General features: G+C 37.7%; 2 protein-coding genes across 3 annotated transcripts; one reads left to right on the forward strand and one right to left on the reverse strand.

Moving 5' to 3' along the window:
* Positions 1-1,679: 1,679 nt before the first annotated feature.
* Positions 1,680-7,639, forward strand: c1ql3a (complement component 1, q subcomponent-like 3a). The gene is made up of 2 exons (XM_041240440.1): positions 1,680-2,413; positions 5,353-7,639. Exons 1-2 carry the CDS (start codon positions 1,823-1,825, stop codon positions 5,530-5,532), a joined length of 771 nt encoding a protein of 256 aa, XP_041096374.1. The 5' UTR covers positions 1,680-1,822; the 3' UTR covers positions 5,533-7,639.
* A 3,360-nt stretch (positions 7,640-10,999) lies between these two features.
* LOC121312699 (phosphotriesterase-related protein-like) lies at positions 11,000-18,049 on the reverse strand. Of its 2 annotated transcripts, none has more exons than XM_041244389.1 (5): positions 17,952-18,049; positions 16,197-16,673; positions 15,072-15,337; positions 14,356-14,496; positions 11,000-11,477 (listed from the first exon to the last, which is right to left on the reverse strand). In XM_041244389.1, exons 2-5 carry the CDS (start codon positions 16,626-16,628, stop codon positions 11,267-11,269), a joined length of 1,050 nt encoding a protein of 349 aa, XP_041100323.1. In that variant the 5' UTR covers positions 16,629-16,673; positions 17,952-18,049; the 3' UTR covers positions 11,000-11,266. The 2 variants fall into 2 exon arrangements, with proteins under 2 accessions (XP_041100323.1, XP_041100324.1); XM_041244390.1 differs by lacking the exon at positions 17,952-18,049 and adding an exon at positions 17,703-17,767.
* Between the last annotated feature and the right edge of the window lie 4,379 nt (positions 18,050-22,428).

A 22,428-nucleotide genomic window follows, 5' to 3' on the forward strand; every position in this document is an offset into this window, starting at 1 on the left:
TTATATAATACAGTATAATCATTAATCTCGAAAAATTACTCACTTTTAAATCTTTTGTAATCATTTTTGTATTACTTTAGTATAAATACATGTTAATTTGGATTCATATGTGGGTTTTTTTCTGACTTTATGTGAACGAAAAGACACACATTTTCCTGTTTTCCCATTGGAAATAATAATATTTTGAAATATCACTGTCCTGGTCACAAAAGGAAAGTTTGTGGGGAATAATAGCCATTTTCTATACTTTTGAGGCATAAGCAATTAGGAAATAACACTTACTACCCAGGAACAAAAAAATAATAATAATTGTTACACGGTGTAATATGACAAGAAAACACACGCGCATCACCGTGGATAATCCTTTATGACTTTGATTCCTACACCAGTGTAATAAGTCGCATCCTGATATCCACCAGTTACCCCCACACCCCCCCCCCCCCCCCCCCCCCCCCCCTACCCCCCCCCCCCCCCCCCCCCCCACCCCCCCCCACCCCCCCCCCCCCCCCCCCCCCCCCCCCCCCCCCCCCGTCTCCCCACCCCCCCCAGAAGTCCCCCCCCCCCCCCCCCCCCCCCCCCCCCCCAATTGCTGCTGCTTCGTAATATTCCTAAGAAGTATCTCTCTGTTTGTCGACTTTTCTGTATACATGTATCCATCTGACGGTGTATTGAGCTTGACATGTGATATACAAGCTGTGCCTTTGAGTATCTACGAATCAGAAAGTATACTGCAAAGTGACAATGCAAAGAAAGTATTAAAGAATGAACTTCTCTCTTTAAAAACTGTACCCTTGTCCAGCTATATTTCATTATTGCGATTATCGCGTTAGTTAATTGTGGATGTTAGATTATGAAATACTATTAAAGCTTTAAACCGTATCCAATTAGATTCAGTTGTTAAAATATAATTATGCCCACTGACGTATATTGAAACCTTCAGACATATTCCATTCAAAAACTGATGCCTTGACAGGAAACATCAGAAGATGTAAATGAAAGCTCTCTGCTACAACGCGTTTCACAGACAGGGCTGCACTTCAAGTCACTGTTTATCTTTTGCTGAGACACGAGTTATCTGTAATGCCAAGTTATTCAAAGGAGACTGGCTTTGTCTCTGCCTCCACATCTCTTTAGCAGTTGCTCCGGCTGATCTCCAAGAGAGATGTCAAGATAGCTGTAAGTGGCGAGGTTTGTTTAACATGTTCATCTTTTATAAGGCTGGGTTCTCTGGTGATATATATATATATATATATATATATATATATATATATAGCCCGCCTCTATACTCTGGCGCTGGCAATTCAACAGCAGTGAAGATGCTAACAGATCTGTAAGTGGCCGCATGCAAACTTGCGCGCTGTTTTCAGCATTTCCCGTCTCGCCTTGAAGACTCGATGCTATATCTCTGAAGTGGCATGGCTGGCAGAAGTCGATCGCCTTCAAGAGCATAAAGGAGTGTGATTCTTCACTTCAGAGAGGTGGTTTGCTCCTCTTAGCCGCACGTGGATATAGAGATTTAAAGCGGAGGTGTGAGCGATGTAGAAGATTGTGTTTTTATTTAACCCAGTGCACCTGTGAGTGATCTTTGAAGTGACTGAGCGATCATATGAAACAAGACAAAGAAGAGAGCCAGCATCAGCAAATAAGCTCAAGCCAACATTTAATTAAGATCTAAAACAGTTGGGTATAATTTATTTCTTCTTAAGGAGGTCCTTGGTCAACCACCAAAATTCCGTCCAAAAGCAGACAAGAGATTCGCCCTGCTCTGACCAGGTTTGTCGGCAGGAAGCGGCTCATCGCTGCTGGAGTTTTCGGGGTCGTAATGGTCCTCGTGCTAGTCATCCTAATCCCGGTCCTGGTCAACTCAGCTGGAACCTCGGCTCACTACGAGATGCTTGGAACCTGCCGCATGGTGTGTGATCCTTATGGGACTAAATCACCAACCAGCACCGCCACGGCAGACACCGTCCCCGATCCCAACCTAATCCAGTCCCTACCAACATTCATCCAAGGTCCTAAAGGGGAACCTGGTCGTCCTGGGAAGGCAGGTCCAAGGGGTCCTCCCGGAGAACCGGGTCTACCCGGCCCAGCGGGCCCTCCTGGCGAGAAAGGAGAGACTGGACGCCCCGGACTACCCGGTCCACCAGGATCAAACACAGCCGCTGGGGCTATAAGCGCCGCTACTTACAGCACAGTCCCCAAGATCGCTTTCTACGCTGGTCTGAAGAAGCAACACGAAGGCTACGAGGTGCTTAAATTCGACGATGTAGTCACTAACCTGGGCAATCATTACGACCCGACTACGGGGAAATTCACATGTTCCATTCCAGGAATCTACTTCTTCACTTACCACATCTTGATGCGAGGAGGGGACGGGACCAGCATGTGGGCTGATCTCTGCAAAAATAACCAGGTATATAAAGAGGACAAGTGAGCTAAAGCTAAGAATCATATACAACAATAACAGAGAAGCAATCGCAGACGTCTTGAAAAGTAGTCTACATATTAATAAAATGAGCAACAGCATATAACGCAAAGCATGAAGTAAAATAAAGTTAATCTATTAAAGGGCGCAGGAGGAAAACAATCTCATAGGGAATTACTGAAGTGACATTTCAGATAGTCAGCTTCAGTCGGTGTAAAATACAGATAATATACTAAACTTAATATGCATGAAACCAAACATTCAATTATAAAAAAATATATATACATCAAGTCAGAAAGGAAACGATTGTGTGCAATCTCATAACATTTAACACAACATACACCACCACTATTGGTAATTTAATTTACAGTCTTTTGACCGTTTTTTTCAGTTAAATTAGTTAAGATTCGTCTTTTTAAGTTCCAGCTGTCTTTGGACAGCTCGTGCAGTCCGGTCATACGGACCTTAAATATGATTACTACTGAGAGGTCGCACTTCCGTTTCCACATTCAAAACATTAAAAACAGTTGTTTAAACTTTTTATTTTGGAAAACTTTTATAATTCAATTTATTTAAAGTAGTAGTGCACCTTTTTGTTGATTTAGTGTTTTTATTTTTTATTAAAGAACACTTTTTTAGTGTTTCCTTTCTCTCCCTGCACTTGCCTGCATAAGCAGGTGTGGGAGAGATTCTTCTTTCTTTAATTTTTCTTTCTTCTTAAAAACACTAATAATAATAATAATAATAATAATAATAATAATAATAATAATAATAATAATAATAATAATAATAATACCAAAGGAAAAAGCAAAGGAAAACGGTCAGAAATGTTTTAAAATTGTTAAAATGTAAGCTGTCTTTCAACAGGTTGAAAGGATGGAGGAGTTAAAAATTTACGCAAAACAATGCATTGTTTAAAATAGATTAGTTAGCAGGTTGTACACTAGGATTAATCAAGGTAAAATACACGTGACATGTCTAATCCCAGAGATTATTTGAATAGAGTTCTAACAGCTTCACAGTGTTTTTCTGATGCAGCGGCAGTAGTTAGGTGGTCTAGTTGTATCCCTATACTGCGGACAGGTTGGTAACTCGAATGTATTCATTTTAATAAAGGTTCTGGTAACACTGTACATGGCTTATATTTCAATACACAAGCTTGGAATCTCCGACAGTTTATGAATGGTCATCTTAGACAAATACAACTTTCTTTATATCAGAATTTCTGATTTAATATTTTGTATGCCAGTAGGTATATATATATATATATATATATATATATATATATATATATATATATATATATATATATATATATATATAAGTAGGTATATATGTAACGGTCGATAGTTTTAGTAATTGCCACACTGTTAGAGATAAAAAAAAAAAAAGGATCTATTTTTTTTTTTTGGATGTAGATAATTTACAAAACAATGTATCTAGAGAAACTCGCAATAGATCAGGTCTCTCTCTCTCTCTCTCTCTCTCTCTCTCTCTCTCTCTCTCTCTATATATATATATATATATATATATATATATATATATATGATGAGAGAGAGAGAGAGAATGAACACAGCACTCTTTCCTAATATCTACTATGATTCCCTGATAATAAATATATTTTACTTTGAATCTCCCTTGTGTTAGAAGATTCACCAAATAGACTCTTATACAATTATACAATTCTTATACATTTTTTTTTTTTTACAATAGTGGTACTTGCTGAATATTTCAAAGAGAGTTCTTGAAAACATAGGACTACCACACTTGCAAGTCTTAAGACAACAAATTTACAGCAAACGTTTATTCACTTTGACAAATACTGTCATGCGTTTGGCAATGGGTCACATAGAAGAGTAAATCCCTTGACAAACTAATAGGAATAAAACTGGGAAATTGAAAGAATTAAAAACCACACTGCAAAGGGCCTAATAATAATAATAAATAATAATATAATAATATAATAATAATAATAATATATAATAATAATAATAATAATAATATCTTATCTTTTTTTCTGAATCTTTTCAATGAAAAATAATATATTGAATAGATAATGAACATACCCATTGATATGTTTATTAGATAGACCAAAAATATATTGTACTGTTTTAATATGGCCCTTTCCACATACGGAAGGTATAAGCCCAAAGCCTCACAACATGTAAAATATTTCCAAGGATACATGCTCTGACCATTATTCTGGCAAATATGAAACATGAATGCCTGCTACTTCTAATCACTGCTCTTAGTGCTTTTTGTTCTGTATTACAGAGCTCTTTTAGAGTTCATATAGAGAGCAAACTAGAAAATACTGGGAAACACAGCTCCATTAGCCAGCTGCCTGTCCACAAGCAACCATTATAGTGAATGCAAAATGACACATTGTCTATATAGGAAACAGACCCCAAAGGAGATGAGGTTGTGGCCATACATCTACTCCATTTATTATCAATAAAGACACAGTACATCTCTATCGATAGATGGGACTGAGGTAATGCATGCAGACAGAAAGCATATATAGATCTGTTGGTTGACTGTGGTTTACAACAAACAGAAAGTTCACTAGTTTTTGCCCACAGTTCCTCCAACTTATTTTATTTACAAATGTACTTCTGAGAAGCAGTTGGTAGACTCAATTAGCTTATTATATGCAAGGACTATCTTTTTTTCTCTAATGCTCCGCCAGAAACTTATCCTAAGTACAATCACTGTTGGGGGGGGGGGGCAGGTAGTGGTCCCTCAAATCAAGCAGGTTTGATGGCAAATTGGTTTCCAGTCAACCTCCACATACCTCACATTCTTTGCATTTGCATTATCATAAATCCAATCTTTAAACTCATAGTGTGTGTGTGTGTAGGGGGGGTGGGGGAGGGGCTGTCCTGAAACTCCTGAAATGTATTTATAGAGGTTTTTGTTGTTTGCAGGTCCGTGCCAGTGCCATAGCTCAGGATGCTGACCAGAACTATGACTATGCTAGCAACAGTGTGGTTCTGCATTTGGAGCCAGGGGACGAAGTCTATATTAAACTGGACGGTGGGAAAGCACATGGAGGAAACAACAACAAATATAGCACATTTTCTGGATTTATCATCTATGCTGATTAAGTCACCCTAAAACAACTTTTTTCCCCCTTCAAAAGTCAGAGGGCTGGATCCCTAGCATTCAGTCAGTTCGCTGGAAGTAGATTTTATTGGGCAATCAACCGTTGAGTGGATCTGAACAAGAAGCAAGCTAAAACTACCCGACTCACATCTGTGTGCTATAAAGACTCCCCTTGTAAAAATGTGAGTCAAACAGATGTGTAACCTTCTACCACCAAAGCAGTTACCTGTGTATTTCTTGTCTGTGTGAACTGATGCCTATATGTAAGACTTTTTATGAGAAATGATAAGATTGTGCACTAAATATCCCTCGTTATTATATCACTGTTGTTTGTATCATCTAGCAGCTTCAATCATGTGTTGCCAATGCTTCTTGAGAGTTGTCTGCTAATTCTGATGCTTATCGTCCACTCATAATGTGGTGAGAAACAGGTTTACAATGTAAATGAAAGTGCAATATGTGTTCTGATTCCCTATAAAGGCACTGTTTACCTTAAACTTTAGTGTAAAGAATGCTAGATTCATAGTTATTTTGAAAGCCTACGCCTAAACTGGTAAAAACTATACTCCTCTGATTTGGGCTCATTTTGAATTAACTTCACTGGCAATAAGCTTACCAAGATTGAGCACAATGGAATTTAGCACTAGTATATACCTCGGGCTACTACAACCAAATGTGCGTGATTCATTTTCATGCCCAAAAGATACACTTCGAAACAGAATAGCTGTGCTTTTTAATTTGGGCTTCTGCACAGTCACATGCTGTGGTCATGCGAAAGACAAAGGGATATGTGAACCATTTGAAATGCCTTCAAATGAAACTGAGCAGTAGGTATAAAGTCACAGTGAATTTAAAGGGTTAAGGCATATCTTTAATTGGTTGTTTTTTAAAATGTTTAGAACTTGTCAGAACCTACTAAAAAAAAAGGATACAAGTGCTGCATGTCATCCAAAAGTTTGCCAATTGATAATACTGTCATGTTACCACAGATCTCAGATAGGCCTGCCTAGGTAATGTAATCGGCTCATTTATATGAAGGTGTCATTGGAAGTTTAACAATTTACAATGGATACGCTTCTCCAAAACATCTATGAAAGACAACTGCAAAGCTGATATGCTCAGTAACCATTTAGTCTGTATAAAAGAATAAAACAAACTTCAACTTGAAAAGCTGCTTTATGAAATACAAACATATTAATAAGGTATTTCATTTTTACAAATGCAAGGGTAGTGTAAATTGCTGATGCTCATATAATAAACTTTTGCTTCAGTATCAAAAATCTAGTAAGATAAAGATTTACCTTTTGGTTTTATTGGCTGCTTTGATATTGACGGAAGTACACTCTCTAGATGTCGTTATATTTGAGTCATGATTTTCTGCTGGCCATAGAAAAATGTGTTCCTGGTTCTCTCCAAGCAGCCTTAAAAAATCCGCAGCAAATTCAGCACCTACTCAGCAGGCTTTGAAACTGTAAGTGACATATACAAATATACACTGAGATTTTATATTGAAATAAAACTAAAAATAATTGGACCACAAAAGGAAGTGACAGTATTTTGTTTTAAACACTGACATTCAATAAATGTTTTCTTCAGAAGAAGCTAACCCAAAATATTAAGGAATAGCAAAATATCCTCAATGACAAGTTGTTTTTAAATTGTATGTAATAAATATGATCTGCCAGCAGCTAAATTAACACATTGGAGAAGATTGTCTTGTAAATCAACGACATGGAAGAAAGCAGCAACTTTCTACCAATGGAAGTTGGGTCTTGGTAGTGATTTTATTTAGAAATGCTAACAAATCATTTAAGAAAGCAAACTGATTACACAATACTAGCTGTCATTTTTTTCATTACATTTTCATAGATCATTTGCTAATTTTCAGTTTTAGAGCCATCAGTGCTTAACCAGAGCTCTATAACTTTTTAATTTGTTCACATCTTGCTGACAGAACAACATACACAAATAGGTATTATTTATTGACATACTGTCCTGGAGTGATGGTCACTAATTAATTAGTTACAATATTTGTAATTAGTTACAATATTTGTTTTAATAATAATCTTTATTTTTATATTGCGCCTTTCATAGTGGACCACCATCACAAAGCGCTTTACAAGATACAAGACTAGGGTGTGTGAACTATGCATCAGCTGCAGAGTCACTTACAACAACATCTTACCCAGAGCACAAGGAGGTGAAGTGACTTGCTCAGGGTCACACAATGAGTCAGTGGCTGAGCTGGGATTTCAACAGGGGACTTCCTGTTTACAAGCCTGTTTCTTTAAACACAGCCTCCTACAAAACTAAAACATACTTATTTTTATGATGATTAACTAAGGTGCTTGTGATTTGTGCATACATTTTTTTCACATTCAGTTTGTTTAGTTCTGATTATCTGTGATGATCTGTGTATGAAATGTAAAACAAATGATCTTATTCAACTGATATATACAGTGGCTAACCTACATGTTGCAGCTGACTGGAGTCAAATAGGTGCCAATCAACTGGTTTCACAAATTTTGATTGGTGTTAATCTTGGACAACATTACCTCAGGTAACATTACGTAATCCAAGATTAATACTAATCAGGATTTGTGAAACTGTCAATTTGGGCCCAAAAGTACAATTGAGTCTTTTGAGTGTATTTGTGTTATTAAAATGACTGTATATAAAATGCTAATGATTTAAATAGTGTCATTATCTAGCCATTTGAATCAATGGAGTAAACCCCATGATGTTTCAAAGGATCATCTCTTTCTACCATCATATTAACACTCCTGAGACAATAAGACAATGCTTGTAAAAGTGTAATGAGCTTAACTTCAATTAATACAATAATAATAATAATAATAATAATAATAATAATAATAATAATAATAATACAAAATACATACATACAGTACTACAAGGCAAACACTCTCTTTCTTTACAACATTTTACCAGAGCTTCTAAACCATAATTAGGTCCTGGCACTTCATTAAAATATTACTTCATTTCTATGTCTCACTTTTCTTACTGATTTTCTGAATGATTTTGTTGACACTGCCGCCTTTGTTATTTTCTGCTCAATCAGGTTTTAAAAGAACATGAAGATATCTGTCAGCAACTGAAGCTCATTCACACCTCTGCTTGCAGTACAGATGGCACTGCAGCCTGCTATTTCCTTAAGGGATACTTTGACATTTCTTTCCTGTTTTTGATATCCTGCTATGTGTGTCATGTATACTTTTCTTTCCTGTCATTTCTGTTTAGATAATTATTTACAGAGATAATTGACGGTTGCCATTTCTGAATCAGAGGGCTGCTTAGTAAGATTTTTATGATGCAACATGGTTTTAGGAATGACTACTTTGGTTGTGCAGCTGTAATTTATTTTTATTTTTTCTTTATTTTTTTAAAAAAAAATAAGTCGTTGCCAATTATTTTTTGTTATTTTCTCCCAATTTGAAATGCCCAAATATTATTTTTTTTGTTGCTGATCTCACTGCTACCACCCCTGTGCTGACTCAGGAGGGCAAAGATGAACACATGCTTTCTTCCCAAGCGTGTGCCTGTTGACGGCCGCTTCTTTACACACTGCGTATTCACCATCCAGAAGCTACGGTGTCAGAGGACAACGCAGCTCCCGGGCAGTTAACATGCAAACCCGCAGGTGCCTGGCCAGACTACAGGGGTCACTGATGTGTGGTGAGCTGAGGACACCCTGGCTGACCTAAGCCCCCCCTGGCGACGCTCAGCCAATTGAGCGCCGCCTCCTGGGAACTCCCATCCACGGTCGGTTGTGGAATAGCCCAAACTTTAACGAGTGACGTCCAGGCTATAGGGTGCATCCTGCACTCACGCAGAGTGCATTTATTGGATGCGCCACTCGGGAGCCCCTGTGCAGCTGTAATTTCTGCTCCACTGCAACTATGGTATAAATATGGAAATCATAGTTGCAGAGGGGACAGAAATGACAATTGCCAAACTCAGCTAACAAGGTGAGGTTGCTGAAGACAGTTTACCATGGCAGTTTACCATGGCAGGACTGAGCACAGCAACAAGACACAAGGTAGTTATACTGCATCAGCACGGTCTCTCCCAGGCAGAAATTTCAAGGCAGACAGGGGTTTCCAGATGTGCTGTCCAAGCTCTTTTGAAGAAGCACAAATAAACAGGCAACGCTGAGGACCGTAGATGCAGTGGTTGGCCAAGGAAACTTCCTGCAGCAGATGAAAGACACATCATGCTTACTTCCCTTCGCAATTGGAAGATGTCCAGCAATGCCATCAGCTCAGAATTGGCAGAAAACAGTGGAACCCTGGTACACCCATCTACTGTCCGGAGAAGTCTGGTCAGAAGTGGCCTTCATGGAACACTTGCGGGCAAAAAGCCATACCTCCGACGTAGAAACAAGGCCAAGCGACTCAACGATGCTAGAAAACACAGGAACTGGGGTGCAGAAAAATGGCAGCAGGTGCTCTGGACTGATGAGTCAAAATTTGAAATATTTGGCTGTAGCAGAATGCAGTTTGTTCGCCGAAGGGTTGGAGAGCGGTACACGACTGAGTGTCTGCAGGCATCAGTGAAGCATGGTGGAGGTTCCTTGCAAGTTTGGGGCTGCATTTCTGCAAATGGAGTTGGGGATTTGTTCAGAATTAATGGTCTCCTCAATGCTGAGAAGTACAGGCAGATACTTATCTGTCATGCAATACCATCAGGGAGGCATCTGATTGGCCCCAAATTTATTCTGCAGCATGACGACCAAAAACATACAGTGAAAGACATTAAGAACTATCTTCAGTGTAAAGAAGAACAAGGAGTCCTGGAAGTGATGGTTTGGCCCCCACAGAGCCCTGATCTCAACATCATCGAGTCTGTCTGGGATTACATGAAGAGAGAGAAGCAACTGAGGCTGCCTAAATCCACAGAAGAACTGTGGTTAGTTCTCCAAGATGTTTGGGCCAACCTACCTGCCGAGTTCCTTCAAAAACTGTGTGCAAGTGTACCTAGAAGAATTGATGCTGTTTTGAAGGCAAAGGGTGGTCACACCAAATATTGATTTGATGTAGATTTTTCTTCTGCTCACTTACTTTGCATTTTGTTAATTGATAAATATAAACTATTAACATGTCTATTTTTGAAAGCATTCTTACTTTACAGCATTTTTTACACCTGCTTAAAACTTTTGCACAGTATTGTGTGTGTGTGTGTGTGTGTGTGTGTGTGTATATATATGAGATTATATATATAATACCAGGCAATCACTTAAGGCAACTTATCTACATGGCTTTAATATTGCACATCGTACAGTTCTGTGTCTTATGTATAGATCCCTAATGTTTTTGTTTGTAGATCATTTTTTTGCTATGCCTGATCACTATTTCAACAACAACAAAAATAGTTCTATAAAAGATCCTCAAGACTGCTTTCCCCCTCACACACAAACAAACAGACACAAAGCTGAGGCAGAAACCAAGACAATCCATTTGAACTGTACATTTAGAAAACATACAGTATTTTATTAGGAATTTAGCGACAAACAGGATCTGTCAGTAAGATTTGTCGTGATACAATGGTGGCAGTGCTGATCAAAGACACTGAAATGTTGGCATGCATTTATAACCAAAATAATTTTTGGTGTCAAGGACTATGATTTAATGATTAAAGGTATGGTTACATTTCTCTTTATTGCAGTTTGCACTTTGTAAAAACATGAACTACTATTTGTTCTTACATTCAAATATATGATTACTTAAAAGTTAACCAGCGTTTGGGGTTTTCCACTAAAATGTTGTCAACAGCATGCTGGGTGATGCCCCTTTGAAGCATTTTTGGGACAATGTTGGTTAGGATGTGAGAATATCCATGACCACCAAATTTAGTTAACCTGTTTTTGGTGTGTATATCATGGGCAATTACGATTCTGTCTTCAAAACCTTCACCTATCAGTAGACAAAGTCTGTAAAAAACAACAACAAACAACAATTATAAGCACGTGGTCTAGTATGCATTTGCAGCACCTGGATTATATACATAAACTCAAGTACAGTGGGTATATTTCACAACCATTTGGTTTTGGTATATTAACACAGTATTTAAACCAGTAAAGACTGTTATTAATTTATATGGAACATTTTCAAATGTACTTAAAAAAAAAGTAATTGCATGTACTGCTTGAATATTCGGTACATTCACTGGGAGGTAAGAACTTCATGGCTCTTCCCAACAGATTCACAATAAGTTTAACAGCGTCTTGTAACAAAAACGCCCATGCAAAGCTTAATCAAACCATATCATGTTATTGTGTTGCACCTTTGAACAGCTTGCTTTATATAGTCTAAAAAAGGTCTACCAAGTTTGTATAATGTTTCTTCCTTTGACTTAAAACCTGAGGGAAAATATAAATAACCTTCACTGCAAAAAAAAATAAAAAGTATATATATATTTATCTCAAGGGAGTTAAAAATATAGGCCAAAATAAAGAGTTATTGTTGTATGGTGACGGGAGATAAATAATCAACTTCCTGGAAAAGTTTTATTGAAAATGTTTGTGTGAGGCCATGACCACGATAAAAAAAAATACATGTATTTTATTCAGGTGTAGGAGCATTTATCTTGCAGACAAGGTGAGTGCAGCTGTTGCTTCTGCATCATTACACAGACTATTTTCAGGGTACGCCAGTCTATAGTCGGAATTATAATGGCTATGTTTACAATGACTTTTGGCACCCAGCATCGTACTATACTTTTCTAGATTTTGGAACGAGGGGGTAAGCCAGTACCAATTTGATATGGTTAACATCATTCCATGGGTCAAAATGAGTTCAATACAAACCGAATAATCACCCTGTTACCGAGACAGAAATACACTTCCCAATCTCCTGTAATTCTATTGCAAATCTCAGTGCTAAGAAATGCTTATCACTTCAGAACAAATAACACAAGGGCCACTGGCTCGCAGAAGTTGTTTGACAACCATGACACCTTCACGCTCTTCACCTTCACAATCAGGAAGCTCACTAAAAAAGAAACAGTGCTAGAACTTTGAAAACATGCAGGGCAAACATACCGAAATACTCAACAGTGATTATTTTAACAAATGAAAACAATACAACCTATGGAAGACGTCACCGTGCATTTGGCCTTTAAAGACAGCCCCTAAAGAATACAGAGTTAAATGTTATGTAGGCGTGATAAGCCATAGGATGTGTTTAGAGGTTGACAAATTCAAGCCATGGAACCCAAGCTGAGCATGCTGAGCTTCAATATTTATTGCTCTAATGTTCTGCTATATGTCACAGTTGCACACATACAATAGGGTCTAATTTATTGATCTGATAAACCTGCTCTTTCGCAGACACCAGCGGGATTAATAGAGATTAAAAAGTATATTGAACCACTGCTGTTTGTTTTGCTCTGTGGCAGAAACATGCACCTCTCTCTCCTGCATAAGCAATTGGGTCTATTCTCCCCTCACCAAAGAAGTGACTAGAACTGGTTTCAGTTTCAGTTCAAATGTGTACCAAGAACTGCACCGAACTGTTCACTAAGCTTGTTGCTGGTAGAAACAAATTCTGAGAAAATCATCTAACCACAACCAATGTTGCACAATGCCCAGTGATTGCAATCAGTGATGTACTTTGTCTACCTACTTCTGCTCACAGATTTTCTTTTACAAATTAATGTCATACATTGCCTATGTTTACAACAACAATAGAAGCAACACGCTAGCACAGTAGCGCCATTATTCCTGAAACAAATCCACTTGACCCTGACCTCTTTTTATTTTGATGGTTTACAACAAATTTGTAAGTGCTGCACCAATGGTCATTTACACATAATTAAAGAGGCGCTATGATTCCCTCATAGCAAAAAAAAAAACAGATTGCTGTGCAATGGTTGTGCCATTATGCTACCACTGCTACTAATTCCACTGAAGTTTATTGGTTGAAGTACATAATATGAACGTGGTCACTCCTCTTCACTCAGCAATGCAACAATCACTATCAATAGCTTTCCTGTCATATTAACCTGTTTTGAGATTATTCATAGAAGTTTGCTGTGAAATTCCTGAGAAAATACTTTTGACAATAGCGGGGAAGCACTGCTGCAGCTTTGCGTCCTTTCCCAGGCTGGCTTACCCTTTGGGTATTTGTTCTGAAGTTGTGCGATAAGTATTTCTTAACATGGGATTACAGAACGTAAGGAAGTGTATGTCTGCCTAAGTGAAATGACGATTCTTCACTTCACCCTGGAATTTGACGTATTTTGACCCATGGAAAGATGTTAATTGAATCAAAGTGTCACTGCCATACCCTCTCCAGGTGTTTCACGCTTGGAACGTGCATTTACAAAATCTAGAACATTGTATAGTACGATTATGGTATGATCACATCAAAATTCTAGAAAAAAGAACGTTCCAGTCTGGGTGCCAAGATTCATTGTAAACAGAACAATTACATAACTTTTAATGTACCGACGCGGTGTACCCTAGTGTGGTATAGATTTAGGTGAACTAAGAAGACTCATTATGAATAAACAATGAAAGAGTATATAAATACCAGGTAAATTAAATACTATAGTAACATTTTTAATGATTGCTTAAATAACTGAAGCAAAGATAAAACTTCTGGCACTGTGTGACCTTGAGCAAATGTTCATAATTTCTCCTTCACCTCAGTTTGACAGAGTTGTAAAATAGCTGGTGAAGGATTGTTCACACTGGAAAATAAATCTTATACCTCAGTGGGAGGGTTCCAACAAATAGAATTTTCAAAAAGCAAAAACAAAACAAAACTCTAACTGAATTATTGTATTGGGAATCAATGAAAACCTACCTTTTAATTCTTTCACTGTCACTTGGCATATCCACGTCAGGATTGAAATGATAGTTGAGCATTTCTGTACCGAAAAGATCATACTCCAAGTAACTTCCAAGCTTGGCAAACTCCAGCAGTTTCTCACTTTCAAATATTGTCCTAAAGAATAGCAAATGCATACACAACTCTTATGAAGGCCTGCGGTTCGGGCGTACCTCTAACTGGTTTAATATTGACACAACACCAAGTGATTAATGAAGCAGGTGGAATCAACTGGTACGTGTCTCATCTGTGTAGGGGAAATATCTGTACGTGTCTCATCTGTGTAGGGGAAATATCTGTACGTGTCTCATCTGTGTAGGGGAAATATCTGTACGTGTCTCATCTGTGTAGGGGAAATATCTGTACGTGTCTCATCAGGGTAGCAAAATCATTTAAAGAAAGATCGCTGACATTAAACTTATGGAAAACATACCTTTCCCATTTCTGTAATCATGAAAGGTCACAGGAACAGGGGAAAGACAATGCTTTTAGAAAAAGTAGACTTTAATGACAACACATTAACTATAATCCCCACTGTGCAGAATTAATGGTGTAAGTTTAAAATGTAATAGGGATTTTAAACAGCAGGCATGAGATGAATGACAGAGTCCCTGTTAGAATGAACTCTTGTCATTTATACTTGAGGGAACAATATTTAAAATACATATTTCAATAAATACAGCACCACTTACCTATCCAAATGAGACATCACAGTTTTTGAGATATCGCCCCCTGCTTCTTGCAGTATACGGATTACCTGGAAGGGTGCCTCAGTGTTCCTTCCAGGATGGATGATCACGGGGCAGCCGAGCTGAGACTGCGCGCAGGCTGTGGCCTGCAGAACCCTTTTCTCACTCTCACTTATAGGCCAGGACGTCCCAATTTCTCCAATTACACCACACTTGATATCTGTGCCATCAGCTCCATGTTCAATTTCACTGACAATAATATCTGTCAGCTAAAAAAAAATAATATAGAGATTGATTCTTGCTCAATAATAATTATTATTTTAACTGTACTGTATTTTCATTTTTTTGTTATTGTACAAAATAAATTACGAGTAACGAGTATTATGGCTGAAGGACATGGCAATCTACATATTAACATTTATTTTTCTTTTGAAACATCTTACTTGTTCTACTTCTTCTATGATACAGTGTGCAGGTATACAATGCCATAAAGCAACATACAAATGCTTTGGATTGTCGACACCACAAAGGATGTTCCTCTGACGTCTGGATGTTTCAAAGACTATGAGTGCAATTAAAAAGTCTAGTACACTTTTCAATGAATGTATATGATGCCTTTCAATCAGAGGAACAGAATCACAATCAGACATAACACAAAACAATATGTTCTGTTAAGATTAAAAACATGCAAGCACGTTTTCTCAGTTAGTTTTCCAAATTGTCATGTTCAAATCCTGTTGATTTTGCTCTGTTGCCAATGGAAAGAACAGGGCTGATTTTAAATGACTCTCAACTCAATCCTATTGGCAGATAAAAACAAGGCTTTAGACTTTTTAGTAGCATTACGTTTGACTGATTCTGGTACATGGGATTTTTTTTTCTTTGATTCTTTTTTTTTCTTCTATTCTTCTAAGATGTTTGACAAGTTCTGACCAGAGCTGTTAAATCCACACATTTTACAATATTCTCCCTTGACTCCAGGTCAGGGAAGCCCATAACCCCTTACTTCCATTAACCACACATTAGGGGGTGTTAAGAATAGTGGGCTCTCTATTTCACTCACATTGAATCAGAGCTCTGGTATACCCAATCTTCTCTTGAGTAACTTGCACATTTAACACACTATACCTTCTCAACGGACATGCTGCGAGTCTCACTGGAATGAGTGTCAAACACGTAGTAGCCAGCCCCAGCTACGATATGCACCCCTGTCTCTTGTGACAGCCACTTCAGAGTCTTCACGTCTCTGTGGATCCCGGTGGTAGTGTTCTCCACGATGGTGCCACCACCTGCTCTCTTGAACTGCAGGAGCTCCTCTTTCACAGCCATCGTCTCCTGGTTCAGCAGCAGGTTTTCCTTGCTGCTGTAGGGGTTCTGTTTTAACCAGAACAGGTTCTGCATTTCAATTTGTGCATCAGCAAGGGACTCCTGGCCAGGCGGTGGTGGCTGGAAACAGAACTCGAAGGTCATGGTCAGGTGTTCATGGGTCAGGGTGCGTCCAAGTTGGTTCGGGTCAACAAGGCCCAGTACAGTTTGGACTTTACCACTTTGTGCAGACATTTTTCTTCTATTTTATCATAGGAATTGGTGCTGGAGGTGGTTTGACTGTAAACAAAAACAAAAAAAAAAGATCACTTAATCTGTACCTGTTTTTAGCATCGACCCCGATGAGAAGATATAGTGGAGGCAGGAGTTACAATTAAAATGTGTTTTATAGATTTGGAGAACTGCTTATCCAACTGTGATGAAACATTTAATATAGCTTAGCATGATTCCTCATCTGCTTACCTAATGATATATTGTCTTACCACTTAACAATTTCCAATAAAGCATTTTCCAAACTTCACTGACATTTATACTGTTATATACATACTGTTGAGATAGTCTTCATGCTTATTAACTTTTTCGTTTTTAATTTACAGCCTATGGGTGTATGTTATGGACATATTTGTTTTTATTTTTGAAAAAAAAAAAAATATATATGTATGTGTTTGCATGGTTGATTTCCATGTACTTTGAATTAAACAATAAATGAGTAAACTATCTTAAACAAACACCCAGCCAACCGTACAGCATGTACTTGCAAATGTAGTTCCTGCGCTGCACAATATAAAAGTCGGCACGTTAATGCTGACCGTGTTTGTTCGGTAACTAAGCTTATTCAAAAGCCTCCTGTCTGTCAGAGAAGTGAGAACAGTGCCGCCACGCGACTCTTTCAGGAATTAGGGAGGGGGTGGGGAAAATTACCAGGTCACCCACCGCCTGTGATATGCTGCAGAAAAGTTAGTCTGTATTCACTTGTTTGATCTACGCAACTTGTCATGCAAACCGGAAACTAGTTGCAATTATTGTTGTGGTTATTGCCACTGACTCAACAATCACTATTCTCGTTTTAATATTTTTTTTGAACTGCATCTCAATTTAAATTCATATGGAAAGTACAGACATAGGCAGCTATTTATAGACTACATACAGTAATATGACAAACAGCATTCGCACGACGTCTGTAAAGATCAAATTCACACAGATATTCGTGCAGCACTGTGACAGGTCAACTACGGTAATAACACTCGATTTATGTAAGTGACTATTTTTGACACCAAGAGAGAAGTCATACAAATAAACGTTCACAACCTGCAAGTAGATATTTGTTAAGTCTGCTCCCTTCTGCAACACACGTCATGCAAAGTTTTTATGACTATCGCGAGACTGCCTCCGGATTTTATGTGGTCTGTAGTCGACTCGGACTGTGGTTACAGCACAACCAAAAAAGCAGAGCTACGTGGTACTTAATCAAATGCATAATTATATGTAGATGCACTGAAAAAAATATACTGGTAGAAAATTATGTTAGAATATAAATTAGACTGCTTTGTTACTTACAGACTGTAAGTAGTAATCCAGATAATCCCCTTCAATTTGATTAACAGAAGGGCTGTGTTCCACTGGTTTCCTTTCAGTTGAGATCAGCATTTTTTTATTGGAGCACAGTAGACCACTTTCGAACTTTACCCCCAAATTCCCAACGTCACAGTTTCAAAAGTTAGATTTAACACTATGGTTAAACTAGCTTTTCAGAAGTTTACCATTGCAATGGCAAGGGGTAAAGCATGTGCAAGCAGTGTATATCACAGGGAGTTAAAGCAAACTATGATACATGGACATTTTAATCTATATTTTTATAGGGATGCAACAAACAAAACAAAACAAAAAGCAAGGAAGAAAAAAATATAACCATATACGAAATCCTTTTAGCATGTGTGCAGTGTCTTATATAGATTAATACAGATTGTACAATCAGATTGAAGTTGATTAAAATAATTTATTGGTTTATTAGATCAATACAATACAATTTAAGAGGATGTTAATTTTCATCATAAATTACAAGACTGTTCCTCTTGAAACATTAGTAATTTGTGCAGTCTTGGAAACTGACACACCTGCCAATCAACCCTCTATAAAAGTCGACGTTGAATAAATGGAATAATGTTAACCTTGTCCTAGCTAATTACACATAAAGACCATTTACAGTACATATTTTCAATGTCTTGTCTTCTCTGGCTTGGATATTGCAACATGGAGATTGAAGATTATATATATAGATATATGTCAGTGTATTACAAGTTGACAGAAGTGCATTCTGACATGCTCCATTATACAGGGCACGGACAAATTCTGCCAAAGGTAATTTTAAAATGATTAAATAAACCACATTCTGGTGGTTAATAAACAACAATACTCTAGTTGATGTATTACTTCGTCATCCAGAATCTCTCCAATGTCTCGGCTCTCCCTTCTTCAGGCAGTGTGTTCAGGTCCCATCTGTAGCACTCCAGATGGGATCAGGACTTGGCTTGGAGATTCTGGGAGCTCCTGAAGCTTGTTCACACATGACAGGAGGACGGTTTCTCCTTGGAAACATAGGGACATGCTTGCCCTTGAGGTGTGTCTAGGAAGAGCACAGTAAATTACTGTAGATCTATCATTGCCAGCTATCCATGTGCCTTCTGATCGGGAGTGGGCAGCTGATAGGCAATCCCTGCAGGCCAGCCTCTCCATGAGAACCTTTCTGCCTGAGATGAATAATATTAAATTAGGAACCTATAGCAGTAGAAAGATGTTAATAATTAATAGCAACAACCAGGAATCCTACTGGTTGGGAAATACCATGCATATTAGTGAGGTTCTTTTAAAAACAAAAAGTATTCTGCACAAGATGACGTCAGATCCATGTTATAAAAATGTATGCATTTGTTGCCAGTGTCATAACAATTGTACAGTCAATTTTCCATTACTTTCCACATACTTTCCAACTAGAAAGAAACCCTGGCATTGGTGCCCCTTTTCTTCTGTTGCAGATCTTATTGTTATGTTGTATTCATATATTTCAGGAAAAAATTGAGTTAAAACTCATTTAAGAAAATTGTAAACAAAAAAGAAACAAATCTATTGTGCAAAATCTTATATAGCTTCCCTCTTGGGATAACTATGACTAAATTCTTGTTATGGTGTTTTTTTTTTTTTTTTATCTTTGCACTAATATTGCTTTTACTTATCCACCTGTTGGCATTTTATTGTAGATGCGTTAATATTATTAAAGATATTTTCAATGTTTCTATGTAACGTGAACTACACCCACAACTAACACCTTCTAAAAACAGAAAGAGCCTTTATTAGGACTTGCAACCCTGTCCTCTTCAATTTGCTCGGAATATTGTTCAGTTGATGTAGGTAACTTGGTAATTATCCGACACCAGTGGGACTCATTTCACCAGTGCAGACCTTAATAAGAAAATGTTTTGATCTCTCTGATCAGAACTTCAATCCCCAGGGTCTATTTTTGTAAAAGACTTTGCTGTGGGAACCTGTGTTTGATAAGAACTGACAAATGCTGTGGAGCTCTTTTATACAAGAATGTCATTCACTATATGCTTATCAAATCTCCCAGAGAAAGAGCCTATTAGCTCAAAGTAAATTGTGCCAAGTGGTTTAAAGGTTTCTTGTCTCTTCTAATTATAATGTAGTGTAACAGGGGCTGTTCTGGCCTATTAGCATGGATTTGATAGGAAAAGCCTATTTGTCACACTAACTCTTATCAGTTTAAATACGCTGCTGTTACCATTAACACCACTGCTTTGGAATAATTGCAAATCACTGCTATGGCATATTGACCACAAAAAGACATGTACAATATCATAGGCATCACAATGCAATGTAACATAAAGTAATCAGATTTATTTGGGTAAATCTGACACAATAATCAGATTCACACCATATAATGATTTGTATAGAACTGTGCTAAAAACTGATAGAATATTTTGTGTTATTTTATTTTCTTGTGTTATTGCAACACATCATACTAATAAAACAAATCATATCAATGTCTTTCTAAAAATGAATTCGTGAACCCCAAAGGAATGTGCATAATACCACTTCTCATTTGAACAGCATAAGGGTTTTGCATGGTATAGCTAAAACACTAAGGGGTAGGTTTACTAAAGGGCTGTGCCTGTCGCAATACTCGCAAACCAGTTGCAAATGAGTCAGAAGTCTTGGGTGAAATGTACTAGACAAGTGCAATGCTATTTGCGACTTTTTAGGGAGTGCTTTGCGGCAGCAGTTTCTGTTTGCAGTTCAAGCTTAGATGAATATGTAGTTATGGGTGTTCCTGCATATATTCACAAAAAGGGGGTGGAGATAGTGCAATTTAAGGTTCTCAAATATTATAATAAGATGTAAAAAAGCTGCAGGCACTTGTAACACTTACAATTTCATCAATTTGTTAAGAACTTTTGAAAGCATGTTGCAATTGTTGCTGGAATTTCCCAGTCCACTTTTTCTCGTGCTTTGCCAGTTGTGCTCAATGCATTTTTGAGGCAAACAGCCAAATACCTATTTTCCCATAAAAACAGAGTGTACTTACAAGCCTTGAAAACACATTTCTATGACATTTCTGGTTTCCCCAATGTGTTAAGAGCAATAGACTGCACACATGTGCAACTACCCCCCTCCAGCTCATTCTGAGCATCTGTATAGGAATAGGAAACACACCTATTCTGTTAATGTGCAGGTGGTTTGTAATGGTGCACAATTTAGCACTGCACCCCTGACTAACTTAAATAAAAACTGACAGTATACATTTGGCTTATAGGCTATTAACGATAATTCGAATTAGTGGTATAATGCAAAATGTGTTCCTGGTCCTTTGAAATTCGTATTAACGATAAATGGCAGTCCTCCTGTAAGTGCCATAATAATAATAATAATAATAATAATAATAATAATAATAATAATAATAATAATAATCAAAACAAACAAAACAAAAAACCACTCAAAAATCGTTAAGTTTCAATTTAAAACAATATTTTATTCAGCAGCACAATTTATTTTGTGTTACCATAAGGGTAGCATACACGCTAAAGTAAAAGTGTGCTAGGTGTTCATTTGATTTTACTACTGTCCTGTATACTGTATAGGCGTACTGTACAGATTTATATTTTTGCTCATAATGTAATGTGTAGCCTACCCAAAACACATTAGTGTTATTTCAGCGCAATGATTTATACATTTAAAATACATTGAACTCTATAAATGTATGTGTTTGCGATTGTATTGTACATTTTTTTAAAACCGCAACGCTAATGTTTAACAAACTGGGTCTACTATTTCTGACAGTGATTGTCTGTGATGATACCCTTTCACATACACATTAGATAAAACTGGAACCATTTCACTGCAAGTGTGCTATTTAATTTGAACAAAGTCTGCATGTTTGTGGCAAAGTGGAAACAAGTGCAGGAGTGATGCAGTGCGGTAATGAAACAGACAGAGCCTTGTAATCCTGTTTGGAAAGGAGTTTTTATTTATTTTATCCAGGTCTGGTGACCAAACAATAATCCCCTGGAAATACACACCAATATGTACAGCACGGTGTAAATAACAAGGGAAATGCAGTCCCAAATAATAAACTATATCCGCCCCACAATAATAAAGACACGGTCTCCAGTCTTGGGTGCGTGCAGTAGTGCTTGTGGTGGGTGATACAAGTCTATATTTATGACAATGGTGAAGTACTGTTCGGTTTAGTGCTGGCCCTTGGCGACAGCTCTGGAACTGTGTTAGCTGTCTGGTAACGTACAAGACAAGACAATTACAAACAAACAAAACACAACACTCACGATACAATTTTCATTTAGGAGTCTCTCGCAGTCCTTCTCGGTTCTAGCAATTCAAACCAATGCTAAGGAAGAGATTGCGATTCTCCGTCCCGTTTTAAGCTATCACATATGACCCCTTGGCCTCTCCAATCTGCGGCTGCCACATCGTTTCCCTTCCGGGTCAATGCGTTATAGCAACGGGG

The sequence above is a fragment of the Polyodon spathula genome, chromosome 3, assembly GCF_017654505.1.
Source record: "Polyodon spathula isolate WHYD16114869_AA chromosome 3, ASM1765450v1, whole genome shotgun sequence".
In the NCBI taxonomy this organism is placed as follows: domain Eukaryota; kingdom Metazoa; phylum Chordata; class Actinopteri; order Acipenseriformes; family Polyodontidae; genus Polyodon; species Polyodon spathula.

Bases quoted from the DNA above. Each gene is read 5' to 3' on its own strand.
- c1ql3a (XM_041240440.1), top strand. From the start codon at position 1,823: ATGGTCCTCGTGCTAGTCATCCTAATCCCGGTCCTGGTCAACTCAGCT. The intron at 2,414-5,352 runs GTATATAAAGAG...TGTTGTTTGCAG, and splicing joins ATCTCTGCAAAAATAACCAG to GTCCGTGCCAGTGCCATAGC.
- LOC121312699 (XM_041244389.1), bottom strand. From the start codon at position 16,628: ATGTCTGCACAAAGTGGTAAAGTCCAAACTGTACTGGGCCTTGTTGAC. The intron at 14,497-15,071 runs GTAAGTGGTGCT...GCTATTCTTTAG, and splicing joins GTGATGTCTCATTTGGATAG to GACAATATTTGAAAGTGAGA. The intron at 11,478-14,355 runs GTAGGTTTTCAT...TGTTTTTTACAG, and splicing joins GACAGTGAAAGAATTAAAAG to ACTTTGTCTACTGATAGGTG.